The 14,939-nt window shown below is 37.0% G+C and overlaps 1 protein-coding gene across 1 annotated transcript in view; it reads left to right on the top strand.

Annotated features, from left to right (window-relative positions):
* Positions 1–14,939, top strand: part of LOC108272395 (voltage-dependent calcium channel gamma-2 subunit) — a 67,577-nt gene that overhangs the window by 37,274 nt on the left and 15,364 nt on the right. Inside the window, exon 2 of the mRNA XM_017480787.3 lies at positions 11,852–11,935. Within this exon, the coding sequence (XP_017336276.1) occupies positions 11,852–11,935 (84 nt within the window). The remainder of the gene's footprint in view (positions 1–11,851; positions 11,936–14,939) is intronic.

The following is a 14,939-nucleotide window of genomic DNA, read 5'->3' as shown; positions in this document are numbered from 1 at the left end:
TGGTAAGGTAGTAAAAGGATCCTGTCAGTCAGATATTCCTTCGCTCATTAAAATATCAAGTGCTTTTGCGAAAGGTTCTCTGTAAAAGTTCACCAAGATGGACTGAAAAATGAATATTACAGCAGTGTTGAAGCACGCAGTCATGCTCGGATAGTCATCTCTGCATCGCTGCATGACTGTGAGCACTGAGCGAGACCTGGTGCTTTTATGTCTGATCCCATGCACTGTTTTTACTTCTTTTCACTTGATTGAAATTTCAAGCTTTTTGTGCTGGAGCTGATCCATTTTACATGAGTTCTGTTGTGTGAGTGGAGCACTGTAAAGATGTTATACATGTAGTATGTGTTACTCGTTCAGACACATATACACTGTGGGGATCTGATAGTACAATGGGATATAATGCATTGTAATGCATTCAGTATGTATGGATAAAACATGATCAGGAGCGCTGTTAGAGGAAAATAATACACAAAGGGGTTGAGTGGTGTAGCCTGACTCGATGTGAAGTTGAATATTTTCCAATAAAGGCATGTCTCAAAGTGTTTTATTCCTTTTACACCACAGTAATTTGCCATAATGTAGGTTATTTAAACAACTTTTTATCCATTTATGGTTACATTTAATGCTCATCAGCCTCTTTTCTCTCTCTCTCTCTCTCTCTCTCTCTCTCTCTCTCTCTCTCTCTCTCTCTCTGAAATTAATAAGATGAAAATGCAGCTTGTCGTACCGTCAGAGCTGCTGTTATAGAAAATGGATCAGCCAATCAGATTTGAGTATTCCACAACACTCTGGCAAAAATGGTATAACAGCAAGATATTACTGCACATTCATTTTATATATTAAAGGAACGGTTCAGCCAAAAATGACACAAACAAAAAAGTTGCGTAAATACTGTTTTTTTTTTTGTTTGTTTTGCTTAAACTACGATGGTATTGTTGCTAAAGTAAAGGGAATCTTACAGCTAGCAGCTTAGCATCATGCACGCTTCGTGTCTATATACACATCAGTACAATATATATTTCAGATAGAAATGATCAGAAATGTCTTGGAGTAATCTGTAATTTTCCTGCTTTTAAGTGACACTTCTGTTTGCAGAGAGTCCTGGATAAAAAAGAAACAGAGAGAGAGAGAGAGAGAGAGAGAGAGTGAGAGAGAGAGAGAGAAACAGCACATAGAGGAACAGACACAGAAATGATAGTCATTTCACCTCCCCAGTTAAGAGGGCTAATAGTTGCACATTCACATTCACACACAGGCAAAGTGTTCCAGTATAGTGGGAATATAGCACATTAACCCTGTTGTATTCACTACATAGACATTAATGCCCTATACACTATATACCTATAAAACTGTACTTAATCTTCATCTTAATTATTAGCAATATAAACCATATTTAACCATATGGGAAAGTGACCCGTTTGAAATTTTATTTCTCCTCATCACGTAAACATCATCTGAGCAATAGAGATAACCCACAGTTTATGGTTAAGTGACTGGGTGAAAAAGTGGTAGCAAATGTTATGTAATAACGTATGGTGAGATTTTTAGCTAAGTGTTTTAATACAGATTAACCATATGGCAACAATTTATTTATCTCGAATTGTTTTTATAGGCAATAATACAAAACTACTATTTTCCTGTGTAACTGGAAAAAGGGGGGCTTTGACTTTGATATAAAAAAAATGCTGTTTCACATGACCAGGAAGAGGATGCCGCAGTCACATGGCATGGTGAAGGTCATCATTGGAGGGCTCTCAAAATGTGATTCATTTTTCAATATTTAGGCAAAACATTTTAATATGATCTGAGACAAGTTATCATTCTTTTTATTATTATTATTATTATTATTATTTAAACAAGTTTACAGGTATATATTTTGAGACTTCTGTTAAATGGTAAAATGTCAATGTGGCCATATGGCAACAACATGCGATAAAGGAACTGTGGTATGTACATTCATTAATTGAAACATTCCTACATACCAAAAACACACTAGGCTTCTATAATGGTGTATTTACATTTTTTCACGTTCAAAAGTGAAAAGATTAATTCTCTAAATATTGTGTTTCAAGAGAAAGAATTAAAAAGATACTTCACCCCAAGTTAGTTTGGGTCTAATTTTTGTACATATTTTGAGTGAGTAAATCCATCCACATAATTTTTACAACTAATTCCTTTCTGGAAGATATAACTTTTACATGCTTGGTGGTAAAAAAAAAAAAAAAACCCTCTGTAACTTAGTCTGGAAAATGCAGTAATTGGAATTGGAATCTCATACATTCTGTGTTATTTTTTGACTATATGATACTTTCCACCACTGGACATTGTTGCCATATGGCAACAATTTACCAACTACCGCCCCAAAATGTTTTTTTTTTAAGGAGTATGTGTGCAATATATTCTTCTGACGACATTTCTAATGTAATGCATCGTACTTGTGACATTAAAGTCAGCAAATCATTAGTCAATATTTCTTTATTTTATATGAGGAGATTGTTATTTATAGCAGGAGAGTTATATGACGGATTTGAGACGATTGACGATAGCATCGGGACTCTGTATCAACCATGGCTAACTGCTAATACACCTACTCGTTGCTACAACTGACTTCCTGTATTTTTATTTATTTTTTGCTGTAATGATGTACCGTGTACACCCCTTCATTTTTTCAGTTATCATCGCTGCAGCCTACACCCCTCCAAAGCCACGAGCGATGCTATCGTCAATCGGTGATAATTAGGGTGCATGACAGGACGATGTCATATCGCACAAGGTCTCACAAGCCTGCTTTGCACTATACTTTATTTTGCACAGAACCTGCATGTTCCTGATACTGAAAAGGTCACTTGTCATTGATGCATGCTAATTAATCCAGCTAGAAAAAAAATGCTCTAAATTTAAACATAGCTACATAGCAAATGAAAGCTTTTGTTCGTACGTCAATAAGGAGTAGTTTGTCTCATCCAGAAACAAAGTGAATAATCCGTACATGGACAAATCTGCTTGTCACAGAAGTGTGGGTTACTGATTTGTCCACTAGTGTGTGTAATAATAAGATTTAAGGATAAAGGGATTTGTAATGTTGTGTTCTGACTACAAAACATACAGATGTCACATAGGTACAGGATTTAACATCTCATTCTCCCAGGCAGAGGAATTTACAGGTGGAGGACCTGTAAATTCTCTGTCTTTATATCAGCCGTTTTTCTCCTGCCCATTTGTCCGTTCCCGGCCCCGGCGTTCCCTCCGAACTGGGTCACTGCGTCGAGCGTGACCCTTTTGTCTTCCTTTCACTCTCACGTAAGAACAATAATAATGTGTGCAGCACTAAAGGGGTATGGTTCATTTATGAGGAGGAATTCCGAGGAGCCATAGCTCATTGCAGCCTCTCGGGCTCCGGAGAAACCAAAAGGAACGTTAAGCGGAGATTGATTGTGGATTATTATAGCTTCACATATATTCCCTAGAGCCTATCCCTTTTGTCTTCTTTTTTATCCCGCAGTTTTGACATGGTCAGGAGAAGGAGCGTGTATGCGTATTATTCTTTAAGATGTGTGTTGAATGCATCCCCAGTATCAGAATACTGTTTGAGAGGAAGTGCAGAGGAGTCAGGTTGCATGATATAAGAACTTGGGTTCTTCTTAAGCATTTCACATTTTGTTCCATTCAAAAATAATAATACATAAATTAAATAATAATAATAATGTCACAACTGGATAAAACATATCAATGTATTAAACACTAATTTAAGAGACATGGTTCTTTCCCTTAAGTACTTTTTGTAGTGCAATCACATATTCCATTTGTGAATGTTTTTAATACAGAGAGTAATTAGAATATATATATATACCACATATATATATATATATATATATATATATATATATATATATATATATACCACAGCAATTTGCCACCTCTAGCAGTTTATTTATTAAATTATGTCACGTCATACTTTTGAACCATTTATAGTTATGTTTAAGGTTTTGGAATGTCCGGAAAATGACAACAGTCAACTCTGTCTTCTTTTTTTCTTCTTTTTTTCTCTCTGGAAGTTACTAAGACGTGTCAGAAGACGTAAAGGAAGAGCATTACCTCAGCTAAACCTCTGCTAAATATCTGCTCCCAGGAACAATTACACATGTTTTGTTAAATCTGATCACCATACAAGTCCCTGTGAATTAGCTGTTACCATAGAAACAATAACATATAAGAACGAGCATTAATATCAATCTGTGATTTTTCACAGAACTGCTGTTAGAGCTGTGGTTATAGAAAATGAATCAGCTCAACACTTTCTGACCGATCAGACCAATTGTTGTTGTTGTTGTTCTTCTTCTTCTTTTTATTATTATTATTATTAATATCAGCACAAGCCTAAATACAACTGCACTAATTTTGAGCATGGAAAGCATCCCACACATCCCAACACACACACACACACACACACACACACACACACACACACACACACACACACACACACACACACACACACACAAACCTTGACCGAATACTCTGTGTTTTCCCTGCTGTCCAGCACTTCAGCTCTTCACTTGAGTGCTTTGTAAAGCAGTGTAACACTTGTACACTTCACAGACACCAGCTACTGAACTGAGGCCTGGGGAGTAGTGTGTGTGTGTGTGTGTGTGTGTGTGTGTGTGTGTGTGTGTGTGTGTGAGACAGAGAGAATGTGAGAGAGACAAAGAGAGAGGAAGAAACAGTGCAAGTGTAAGAGACTGATGAAACGCAAGATTAAAGGAATAATTGTGTGAAATTCAGCGAGGGGTTGATAAACACGAGTAGGAGGGAAGAGGAATAAAATCGTAGAAAGCCATTCCCTACATACAAACATAAACAATGGGATAGGATATTGTTTGTTCATGATCAGGGTGCAAAACAAGATACATGATGCCACATAAAGCGTAAAATGTGCAGCAGTGTAAGACATGTTAAGGACAGGTCGGCTTATATCCCAGTCAGAGTCGCAGTCTATGGTTTAGCTGTTAAGCTTTGTGCCCCTTGATACAGCGATACAGTAGGCACAGGAAAAATATGCTTTTATGCTTTTTCAGCTAAAGCAGCACTTAGATGAAATGCAAATGTATTTTGCTCAGCAGTAAAGTGAATTCACTGAAGGGGAAAGGACACAGGAGCACGTTTGATCCTGATAAATTCCTTCCATGGTTATTTTGACTTTATCTAGTCGAAATCGGGAGAGTCTCACTCTTGTGAGCCAATAGAAGATAGAAAGTGAGTGAGCCTGTCTTTCTATGGACAGTAAAAAACAAAAAACGGAGGAGCTATTCCCAGCTGTTTTCTTACTGTTGCTTGGCGACAGACGCACAAAAAAATGGCTGTCTTGCCCACTGACATATACGGAAGCCCTAAGCGGCCATGCATTATAATTTTTTTTCTTTGCTGTTTTCTCGTGATCACGGCTTAATTTTTTCGTGATCTTGACATAACCAAAAGATGTAATTTTATTGCGAGAAAATCTGCCGCTTTGTGAATGGGACTGGTGTTATATGCACGTTGGCATCTTCGCCATCATAAATGTGCTCGCTGTAGGGATGGACTTTATCTCTGCATTAAGAGAGAGGGATGTGTGTCCCCTTCTCAAGTGTCGAACATTAATGTGGAAGTCGTCAATCCTGCATTTTGTAGGTCACCCCGGAAGTTAGCATCACCCTGGTTCCCTCGACAAAAAGCCAATAGGATTTTTTCCATTGGCTTTTAGATTATTGCAGAAAATAAACTCTGTGACCAACAAAAGTTTATGATTCTTACATGTTCCGTTCATTAAGATAAGATTCATAAGATTTTGAAGCCTAGATACAATCACCAGAAGTAAAAGGCTAATGTTAGTCTATGAACAAACTACAGCACGGTCACATGACTTCACCGTCACCACCGATACACTTCCGACAACTATTTCAATCTTTATTTAAAAAACAGTACAATTGGAAAATGCTATACATTGATAAATCTAAGTTGGAAAGTTTGAGTTGTATGTGTATGTGTGAGTAGAAACACAACGAGGCTGAAGTAGAAGAGATTTTGTGTTCGACGTGATGATGTTTAATGTCCCCGACAACCTTTGTTGTCCCATTTAGCCACTTGTTTTTTTTTCAAGACATGTAAGTCCTGAGTGGGCTATTACTGATGTATTTTATGGCGTAATATAAAACGTGAACATATATTGAGCTTGTGTTAACCACAGACCTTATTTCAGGTATTTAACCAAAAAACCCATTCAAAAACCCCATTAACTTCTGGACGATGGATGTCGAGTACACAGGAAAATTAAGTCGAGATCATGAGAAAACAACTTTTGTTATGTCGAGATCATGAGACAATTACGTCATGATCATTAGAAAACAACAGAAAAAAAATTAATAACGCATGGCCGTTTAGGGCTTCCGTAGGCATACGATTAAGCAATGTAATATTTAACAGATGCAGTGTATGTCAAAACAATGTCACAATAAACTGATTTTTTTCTAATGCTAATTGTCTCTGAGCTACAGACGCTCTAAGAGGCCATGCATTTACTTCTTTCTTTCTTGTTTTCTCGTGATCTCGGCATAACAAAGGTTGTTGTTTTGTCATGATCACTACTTCATTTTTCGGTGTACTCGACATAACATAACATTTTTATTGTTCTGGATGCAACAAAAGCTTAGCGCAACCCTGCAGCATCATGGACGAACAAATTCGTTTTTACTTTGATCAGTGACTTACTCGAGCTGAAATATCTCTATGTCTGACCACTTCCACATTAGTGACCAACACTGGAGAAGGGGACGCCTGTCATAACACAGCAAACCAGTGACTCGATTTCCCAGGATGCACCACGAACTACAAACATGGCCGAAGAGGACTACACTTCCCACACACACACACATTCACCTTCAATCACACATACCAGTTCCCAATCTCACACACAATCACTCCACAGTATATAGAGACTGTTTCAATACAATGACTTTGCGAAGTATTACGCTCAGTTGCCATAGTCTCTGTCGTATACCAGGCCTTTATTCCTAGCTTTATATTTCATGATTTTGATCTGGTTCTCATTCTCGTTATTTGAGTCTTGTCTTAGTCTAGTTTATCCTGTTTGTTGATCGCCTGACCATTTGCCTGTTTTGACCTCACTATTGTTTCATGATTTGGATTTGTCTGCCTATATCTCCTATAATAAAACTCTTATCTGCATTTGCATCCGTCCTCAACCTCCTTATGTGACAACGCACCTCTCTCTTAATGCAGAGATAGGCGTCCATCTCTACAGTGGGCAATTATTACATTTATGATGCCGATGGCGAAGACGCCAACGTGCATGCGACACAAGTCGTGAGATTTTCTCATGAAAAAATTACGTTGTCAGAAGAACAAAAAACAACGCATAGCCCTTCCATACTGAGCAGTTCTGGCAGTGCTGTTTTTAGGAGTTCAAAATACCGGGATTGCCTTCCCCAAAAATTCATGAGATACTCCTTCATATTGATCTAAAATAACATTCCTCAGAGATCAGTTGTTCACGAGACATGTGTCTAAATGATTCAGGGGGTTCAGAGCTAAATAAGAGCCCTGTTTTAAGGCAGAGACTATTAAAGCAGGCGGAGGTGGAGGGCCCAGTGCAAGCTTGGCATTGTCTGACCTTATTCTGCCTTCTGAATGTGACTTGAGGAAGCGTATACACTGCCCACGAATGCTGACTAGATAGGGCTCTTTCAGAATGAAATCCAGGGGTAGTGTCAATATTTTGCAGTCTCCACAATATTTTTGGCTTACATCGTTTGGCTTAATTTGACTGTAATATCATTTAATACGTATTGATTTATCATCATTGTGTTTACGTTACATTTTTTAGGCTTTTAGGTGCTCAATCAGGTGTCCTTTTTTTGTGCAATGAGATATACGAATACGTTGTGAAAACATTTCACGTTGCATCACACATATACTGGGTCACTGGAAAACACTGGGGGGATGGGGGAATGAAGGTACAAATGCCAGCGCTGTCAGCCTGGTGTGTGGTTTCTGGCTCTGACAGTTCCTCATCCTCAGCTACATTGCTCAATTTGTGATTGGTATTAACTGGAAATGCGTACTGTGTTGGTTTTTAATCTAGCTCACGCAGTTATAATTTGTGTTTGCAGTTGTCCATGATATTTGTCTTTCTCTATCAGTCTTTATTTTGTATTTGTATCTTTTTGGAATGCATCTGTTTAATAAGAAGAATCCATTTGTATTCGGTTACATCCTTTTCTTTTTTTTTGGCTTTTAGGTTACCAATCTGGTGTCATTAGTTTCCTAGTCCTAGCTTTCTAGTTAGTTTTGTTCTAATCGTATATATGCGTATGCTGTGCAACGAGTTGCCATTACATCATACATAAAAGTATGGGATCACTTAGTATGTGTAAACTGGCTTTATCTTCCTGGTGTTGAGCTGGTTAAAACCGCAATCCACCATGATTGTGAAATTAACAATTTTCCATGAGTTAATTTGACATGTTTTTCACATCTGGTCAAACCATATTAAACTATTACATTTACCTTTAACATACCTACTGACACACTGTAATATTGTTTTATAACTGCTGCTATTGCAATACATCATATACCTAAATATTGGGCACACACACACCTTTGGATGATACTTAAAAGGTGCAAGCTCAGAAGAGCTAAAAAGGTTCTACCCTGTGGTGTGTGTGTGTGTGTGTGTGTGTGTGTGTGCGTGTGTGTGTGTGTGTGTGTGTGTGTGTGTGTGTGTGTGTGTGTGCGTTCATGTGATTTGCACATTAGCGCTTGGTGTGAGTTTCTGCCAGCTCTGTCATAAATGATTCAGTACCTCAGGCTTTATTCATATGTGTCAATGTAAAAGAGAGTGTGGGGGAGAAGCAGAGTGGGTGAGAGACATGGAGACAGAGAGCGGCCATGTTTTTGACATATACATGGGTTTGTAATAGGAATAAATTGTCTTTGTCTGATGTTACATGTAAGAGATAACGCATTGTGCACTGTGCAGTGTGTATATAAATCTTTGTGTGGGGGGTGGACATGGTGTTTCAGATGAAGGAGAATGATCAAGTCTTACAGACACACTGGACAAACAAACTATTTAAGTGGTTTAAACACTGTTGCTAGGCAACTGGGAAATACCGACCCAGAGTATAAACTAGCTAATAACAGAGGCTAGCAACTTATCTAGCTAACCCATAGCTGTTAACCCTTTTATACTAACTAACAAACAAACAAACCATGGAAATTTCTGAAAGACTAAAATGGGTTACTAAATATGTAGGAAAAGACTCTATACTGCTAAAATTACACTGGAACTACCCTCAGCATTGATGGATAAATGATGGAAATCAGACCCAACTGTCTGAAATATCATTTACCTCAGATGTGTTAGTGAATGTGTAAGAAAAGTCTCTGTACAGCTAAAATTACACTGTAGTTACTCTTAGCATTGACTGTTAACTGAGGGAAATTAAACAATCTGTCAGAAATATCAACATTTTCTTCAAATGAGTTAGTACATAGCTACGAAAACACTCAGTAAAAGTACACTAAGCTAATTGAGGGAAATTAGACCTCAATTAAGAGAAAAAAGAATTCTCAGAAGCATGCTGAAAGTTCTAGAAACACTTTCTAAGAGTATTGAAATTGTTAATAGTCCTTAATATATTAATTTCTTAAGAACTTTCTGAGAAAATGTCTGATGGTGTTCCTCTCTACCACTAATATGATAATGTCACCCTTGGAGTGTGTGTGTGTGTGTGTGTGTGTGTGTGTGTGTGTCCTCTGCACATCTGAAGGACAGCCGCTGGTCTTTCATCTTTCATTCAGCAATTAACAAGGGTCTGTTTAGCAGCAGTATTTTAGGAGGGCACCTAATTACTAAACAAGCTAAACAGAACAGCGTGCACGCGCACACACACACGCACGCGCACGCACGCACGCACGTGCACACAGTAATATTATGGTTAGTGTTTTCTCTCTACCTCTTTTACACATACACATGCAACTACACACATAGTAGCAACGGACCGTCTGAAGGTTGCTTTCCTATGTAGTATTCAGCCGGAATAAGGTTTTCAGACATACAGTATGTCCTAACCTTTTCTCGCAGTACACTGGTGTTCCATTCCACCAGCGGAATGGAAATCAACTTATCGGACATTTTCAATCAATATAAACATATAAATTATTTCATTTATTATAAGATGAGTCAGGACACTGTTGGGTTTCTGTGTGTAGAGTATCATGACTCTGTGTTTAGCTGCTGGTGAGCAGGGTGATGGGAACAGGGAGGGGTTTGAGCCCCATGCTGAGAAAACAATTCACACCTCTCCACAATAACCCTGGTACAGAGATTAAACAGACAGCACAACTAAAGCTTTTCTGAGAGTAAAACACTGTATACAACTGCCACCATAAAAGTATAACATTTAAACCTAACAAGCTAGGTAAAAAAAGAAATACTTATGAAAAATTATAAATTCTTAAAACCCTCAGCGTCTACCTTCATATAAGGATTTAACCATTACTGTGGAGTGGGACATTCAACAATAAATTCAGAAACTTTAAGAACTTGCATTAATATCAACCTGTCCCAAAACTTTCGGGCAGCCCAAATAGGCAGAAGCTCCACTTTTTGGCCTCTGGTAAAAAAGTTAACTGATGACTTCTGTAGTAATCATGATCGATTCACATGGAATTTAACAGGAATTTAGAGGTATACAGTGGGGGAATTAAGTATTGAACTCGTCAACATGATTTTCAGTAAATATATTTCCAATGAGGTTATTCACATGAAATTTTCACCAGACATCAGTATTAATTCAAGAAATCCAGAAATATAAAGAATTCACAACACTAAAGTCCATAAATAAAATTATGTGTAATAAAGTGTCCCCCACTGTGTTTTCCTTGTGTTTTTACTTCCTCGGTCGCAGTACTGTCAGTACTATAATTATTGCGTCACACCAAAATAATTTATTATATATAATGTATATATTTATATATAATATATAATTTATTATTTATATGTTGTTTTACTTGACATTTTCCTGTTTCTGTTTGTTCTTACAATAGTGTGATACTTATTTGAATTGAATTGCACCGTATTGGCTAATTATTCAGACTGTTATTTACAGTATTAGACGGACTAGTTTTAGCTAGGTCTTTCTCTTGAATGTACACAACATCTTAATTCATAAAACTTGTGCTTGGACTTGATATTTTCATGATATTAATGGTTAATGTCATTTTCCCCCTTCCACCTGTGATGTCAGGGTGATGTTGTAAATCAGAAGACGTGTACAGGCTAAAAGTCACTGTGTTTTGATGGAAGACTCTGGAAAAACTATATATATATATAACTATATATATAACTAATATATATATATATATATATATATATATATATATATATATATATATATATATATATATATATATATATATATATGTGTGTATATTTCCCTTTAAAGTGTTGGTACTGATGAATCATGCACCTAGGAGAAGTAAGGTGTCACCTTCTTTAAGATGTCTCTTTAAAAAAATTTATGAAGATTTAGGTGTATATTCATGGAAAAGATTTTGAGTGAAATAGACTTCTATTACTTTTCCGCTCGTGGTTAAAGAAGCAAATGTAGGCATCCAAACATGTCATAGCTGATCAACTACCTTTGGAACACTGTGTGCATATGTTTTTTTTTTTCTCTGCAAATATTACTTTAATACTTAATGCATTTTCATCAAAACAGTCCAGGGAATATGTTAAATAAGTTACAGTCTCATTTTAACACTCGGGCTCTCTCTCTTTCTGGCTCTGCAGGGAACTTTAAAGGGCTGTGTAAACAGATCGATCACTTTCCTGAAGACGCGGACTACGAAGCTGACGCGGGAGAGTACTTCCTTCGTAAGTTACTTTTGTGTGTGTGTGTGTTTGTGTGTGTGTATGTGTGAGTGTGTGTCTGCATATACCTGTCTGTTTTTTCCTGAAATATGAGGTATGGAGATAGAGAAGTGCGCAGTTGAGGTGAGAAAGGGAGGAAACGGAGTATATACTCCGGAACTTGGGATGGAGGATGGAGGAATGTGAGAGGGCCAGCCTGCTGCTCCCCAATTAGGACAGTCATTTCTATAAATATTTTACTTTGTGCCTATATAGGTCAAATCTCTCCTTCACCCCATCCAAACACACACACGCACACACACACACACACACACACACACACACACACACACATTGTCAGATTGAATTTCACTGTTCGAATACTCTTTCAATTATATTTATTTATTTGAGCATGAATTCACATTTGGACATTTAACATGTTCAACTTTTATTTTAATTTGAAACAGTCTACCTTATATTCTTGTTTGTGTTTGGAAAACAAACAATGCGCATGTCCTACAAATGATATATGAAATGAGTCGATTTATAACCGTGGCTAAATTGCAAATATGCAGGTCCTTACATAGCATTACGTTAGACCCTATGTAGTGAGCATATACAGTGAATAGGAAGTTATTTGTTATTCAAGCTTACTGTTCATGAGGAGCTTAAATAAAAAATATATACACTTGTGCCCAAAAGTTTGCATACCCCTTGCACAATCTGCTAAATCTTAATGCTGTTAAGAAAATAAGAGGGATCATAAAAATCCCATGTTGTTGTTTATTTAGTCCTGTCCTGAATAAACTATTTCACATAACAGATCTGTACATATAGTTCACAAGACAAGATAACAGCTGAATTTATAAAAATGACCCCATTCAAAAGTTTGCATACCCTTGATTCTTAATACTGTGTTGTTACCTGGATGATCCATGACTGTGTTTATGTTTTGTGAGAGTTGTTCATGAGTCCCTTGTTTGTCCTGAGCAGTTAAACTGCCCACTGTTCTTCAGAAAAATCCTCCAGGTTCTGCACATTCTTTACTTTTCCATCATATTCTGCATATTTGACCCCTTTGCAGCAGCGGCTATATGATGTTGAGATCCATCTTTTCACACTGAGGACAACTGAGGGACTCGTACACGACTATTACAAAAGGTGCAAACATTCACTGATGCTCAAGAAGGCAACACGATACATTAAGAACCAGGGGGATGTAAACTTTTGAACAGGATGATCGGTGTAAATTGTTATTATTTTGTTTAAAGATCTTTTTTTTTCATTTAGTACTGCCCTTCGGATGCTAAATACGGTAGTTACATGTCTCCCAGAAGACAAAATACTAACAATTTACACAGATCATCCTGTTTATAAACTAAATAAACAACATGAGATTTTTATGATCCCTCGTATTTTGTTAAAAGTATTAAGATTCAGCAGATTCTGCAAGGGGTATGCAGACGTTTGGGCACAACTCTACATATTCCTGCTTGATTAGCATAAAACATACATGCTAGCTAAATATTAATGGCAAGGAAATGTATAGAAAAGATTTTCTTTAACCAACCAACACAATGTTCATCTTATTAATGTTGTGGTCTGCGTGATACAAATGCACAGTGTAGCTCTATTGCTAATGTTCACTCTGTCTCTGGCAGTGTAACATTATAGGCCTATTAATATTCGATTGCTTTTGAACTGTAAATATTTTAAAATGTAGTTTTTAAAGTAATGTGACAGCTCTAACCTACCTCTACACACATATGTAGGTCAGTTCAAGCATGGAAAATGAGATGAAGCAAGACATGATGTGACAGAGTGAGACAGGGTGTAAGAGTAAGAAAAAGAGAGATAGTGAGTGCAAGAAACAGGAAAGTGGACGAGTGTGATTGGCCTAGGAGAGTAAGATGAGGAGGGAGACAAGGTCACAGAGAGAGGTGGAAGAGGAGGACGAGATGATGAGATGCACTAAAAAGGACAAAAGGTTCTGCAGGTTCTGGGTGTGTATGATTTAACATGATAAATGTTGAAATTCTGTCTGTCTGTCTGTCTCTCTCTCATACACACATACATAATGTGTATATGTATGTATGTATGTATGTATATATATATATATATATATATATATATATATATATATATATATATATATATATATATACACACACACACTCACATACATGCGTGCACACACACACAGATTTCTCTTATGTTAGATCAATACAGCTTGTCCATGGCTGTATATCAAGTTCTGCTGTTACCATGGTGATGTCTGCTCTCTGATGTCATTGATACATTTTTTGTCACGATACAAGTTAGTTTCTGTTATCACTTAAGTTCCAGTATAGCATCTATAAACTGTCGAGAATCCACAAGTTCCCTGTCTTAAAGACTTTCCTGCATCAGATGGTTATTAAAGTTACAGGTTCTTCCTCTGAACGTTATAAAAATTGCAGGTTTTTTGGGATGTACAAAATGAAACCAAGATGAATCATCATCAGATCTTTTTCCACTTATAATGTGATAAAGCAACCAGCAACATTTAAGTGAAAAACAAAGATTTAGGGGGAAAAAAGAAAAATCTTTACAATAACCTGGTTGCACAAGTGTGAACACCCCTTAACTAATACTTTGTTAAAGTACCTCTTGCTTGTTATACAGCAGTCATACTTTTTGGGTGAGAGTCTACCAACTTAACACATCTTGATTTGCCAATTTTATTTCACTCTTCCTTGCAGAAATGCTCCAGATTTCAAGTTCAAGTTGGTTTTATTGTCATTTCAACCATATACAGCTGGTATAGTACACAGTGAAATGAAACAACATTCCTCTAGGACCATTGTGCTACATAAAACAACACACTAACTACATGAGACGACACAGAACTAAATAAGCTCTGATAAGATATATCAGATTGTGAGGGGATCTCCTGTACACAGCCCTCTTTAAGTCATTCCAGAGGCTCGGGTCATTATCTTGCTGGAAGGTGATTTTTTTTCTTTATCTTCAGCTCTCTAACAGGGGC

Source organism: Ictalurus punctatus, chromosome 12 (assembly GCF_001660625.3).
Source record: "Ictalurus punctatus breed USDA103 chromosome 12, Coco_2.0, whole genome shotgun sequence".
In the NCBI taxonomy this organism is placed as follows: domain Eukaryota; kingdom Metazoa; phylum Chordata; class Actinopteri; order Siluriformes; family Ictaluridae; genus Ictalurus; species Ictalurus punctatus.
The sequence above is the reverse complement of the archived record's forward strand: the minus strand, read 5'-3'. Positions and strand labels throughout refer to the sequence as shown.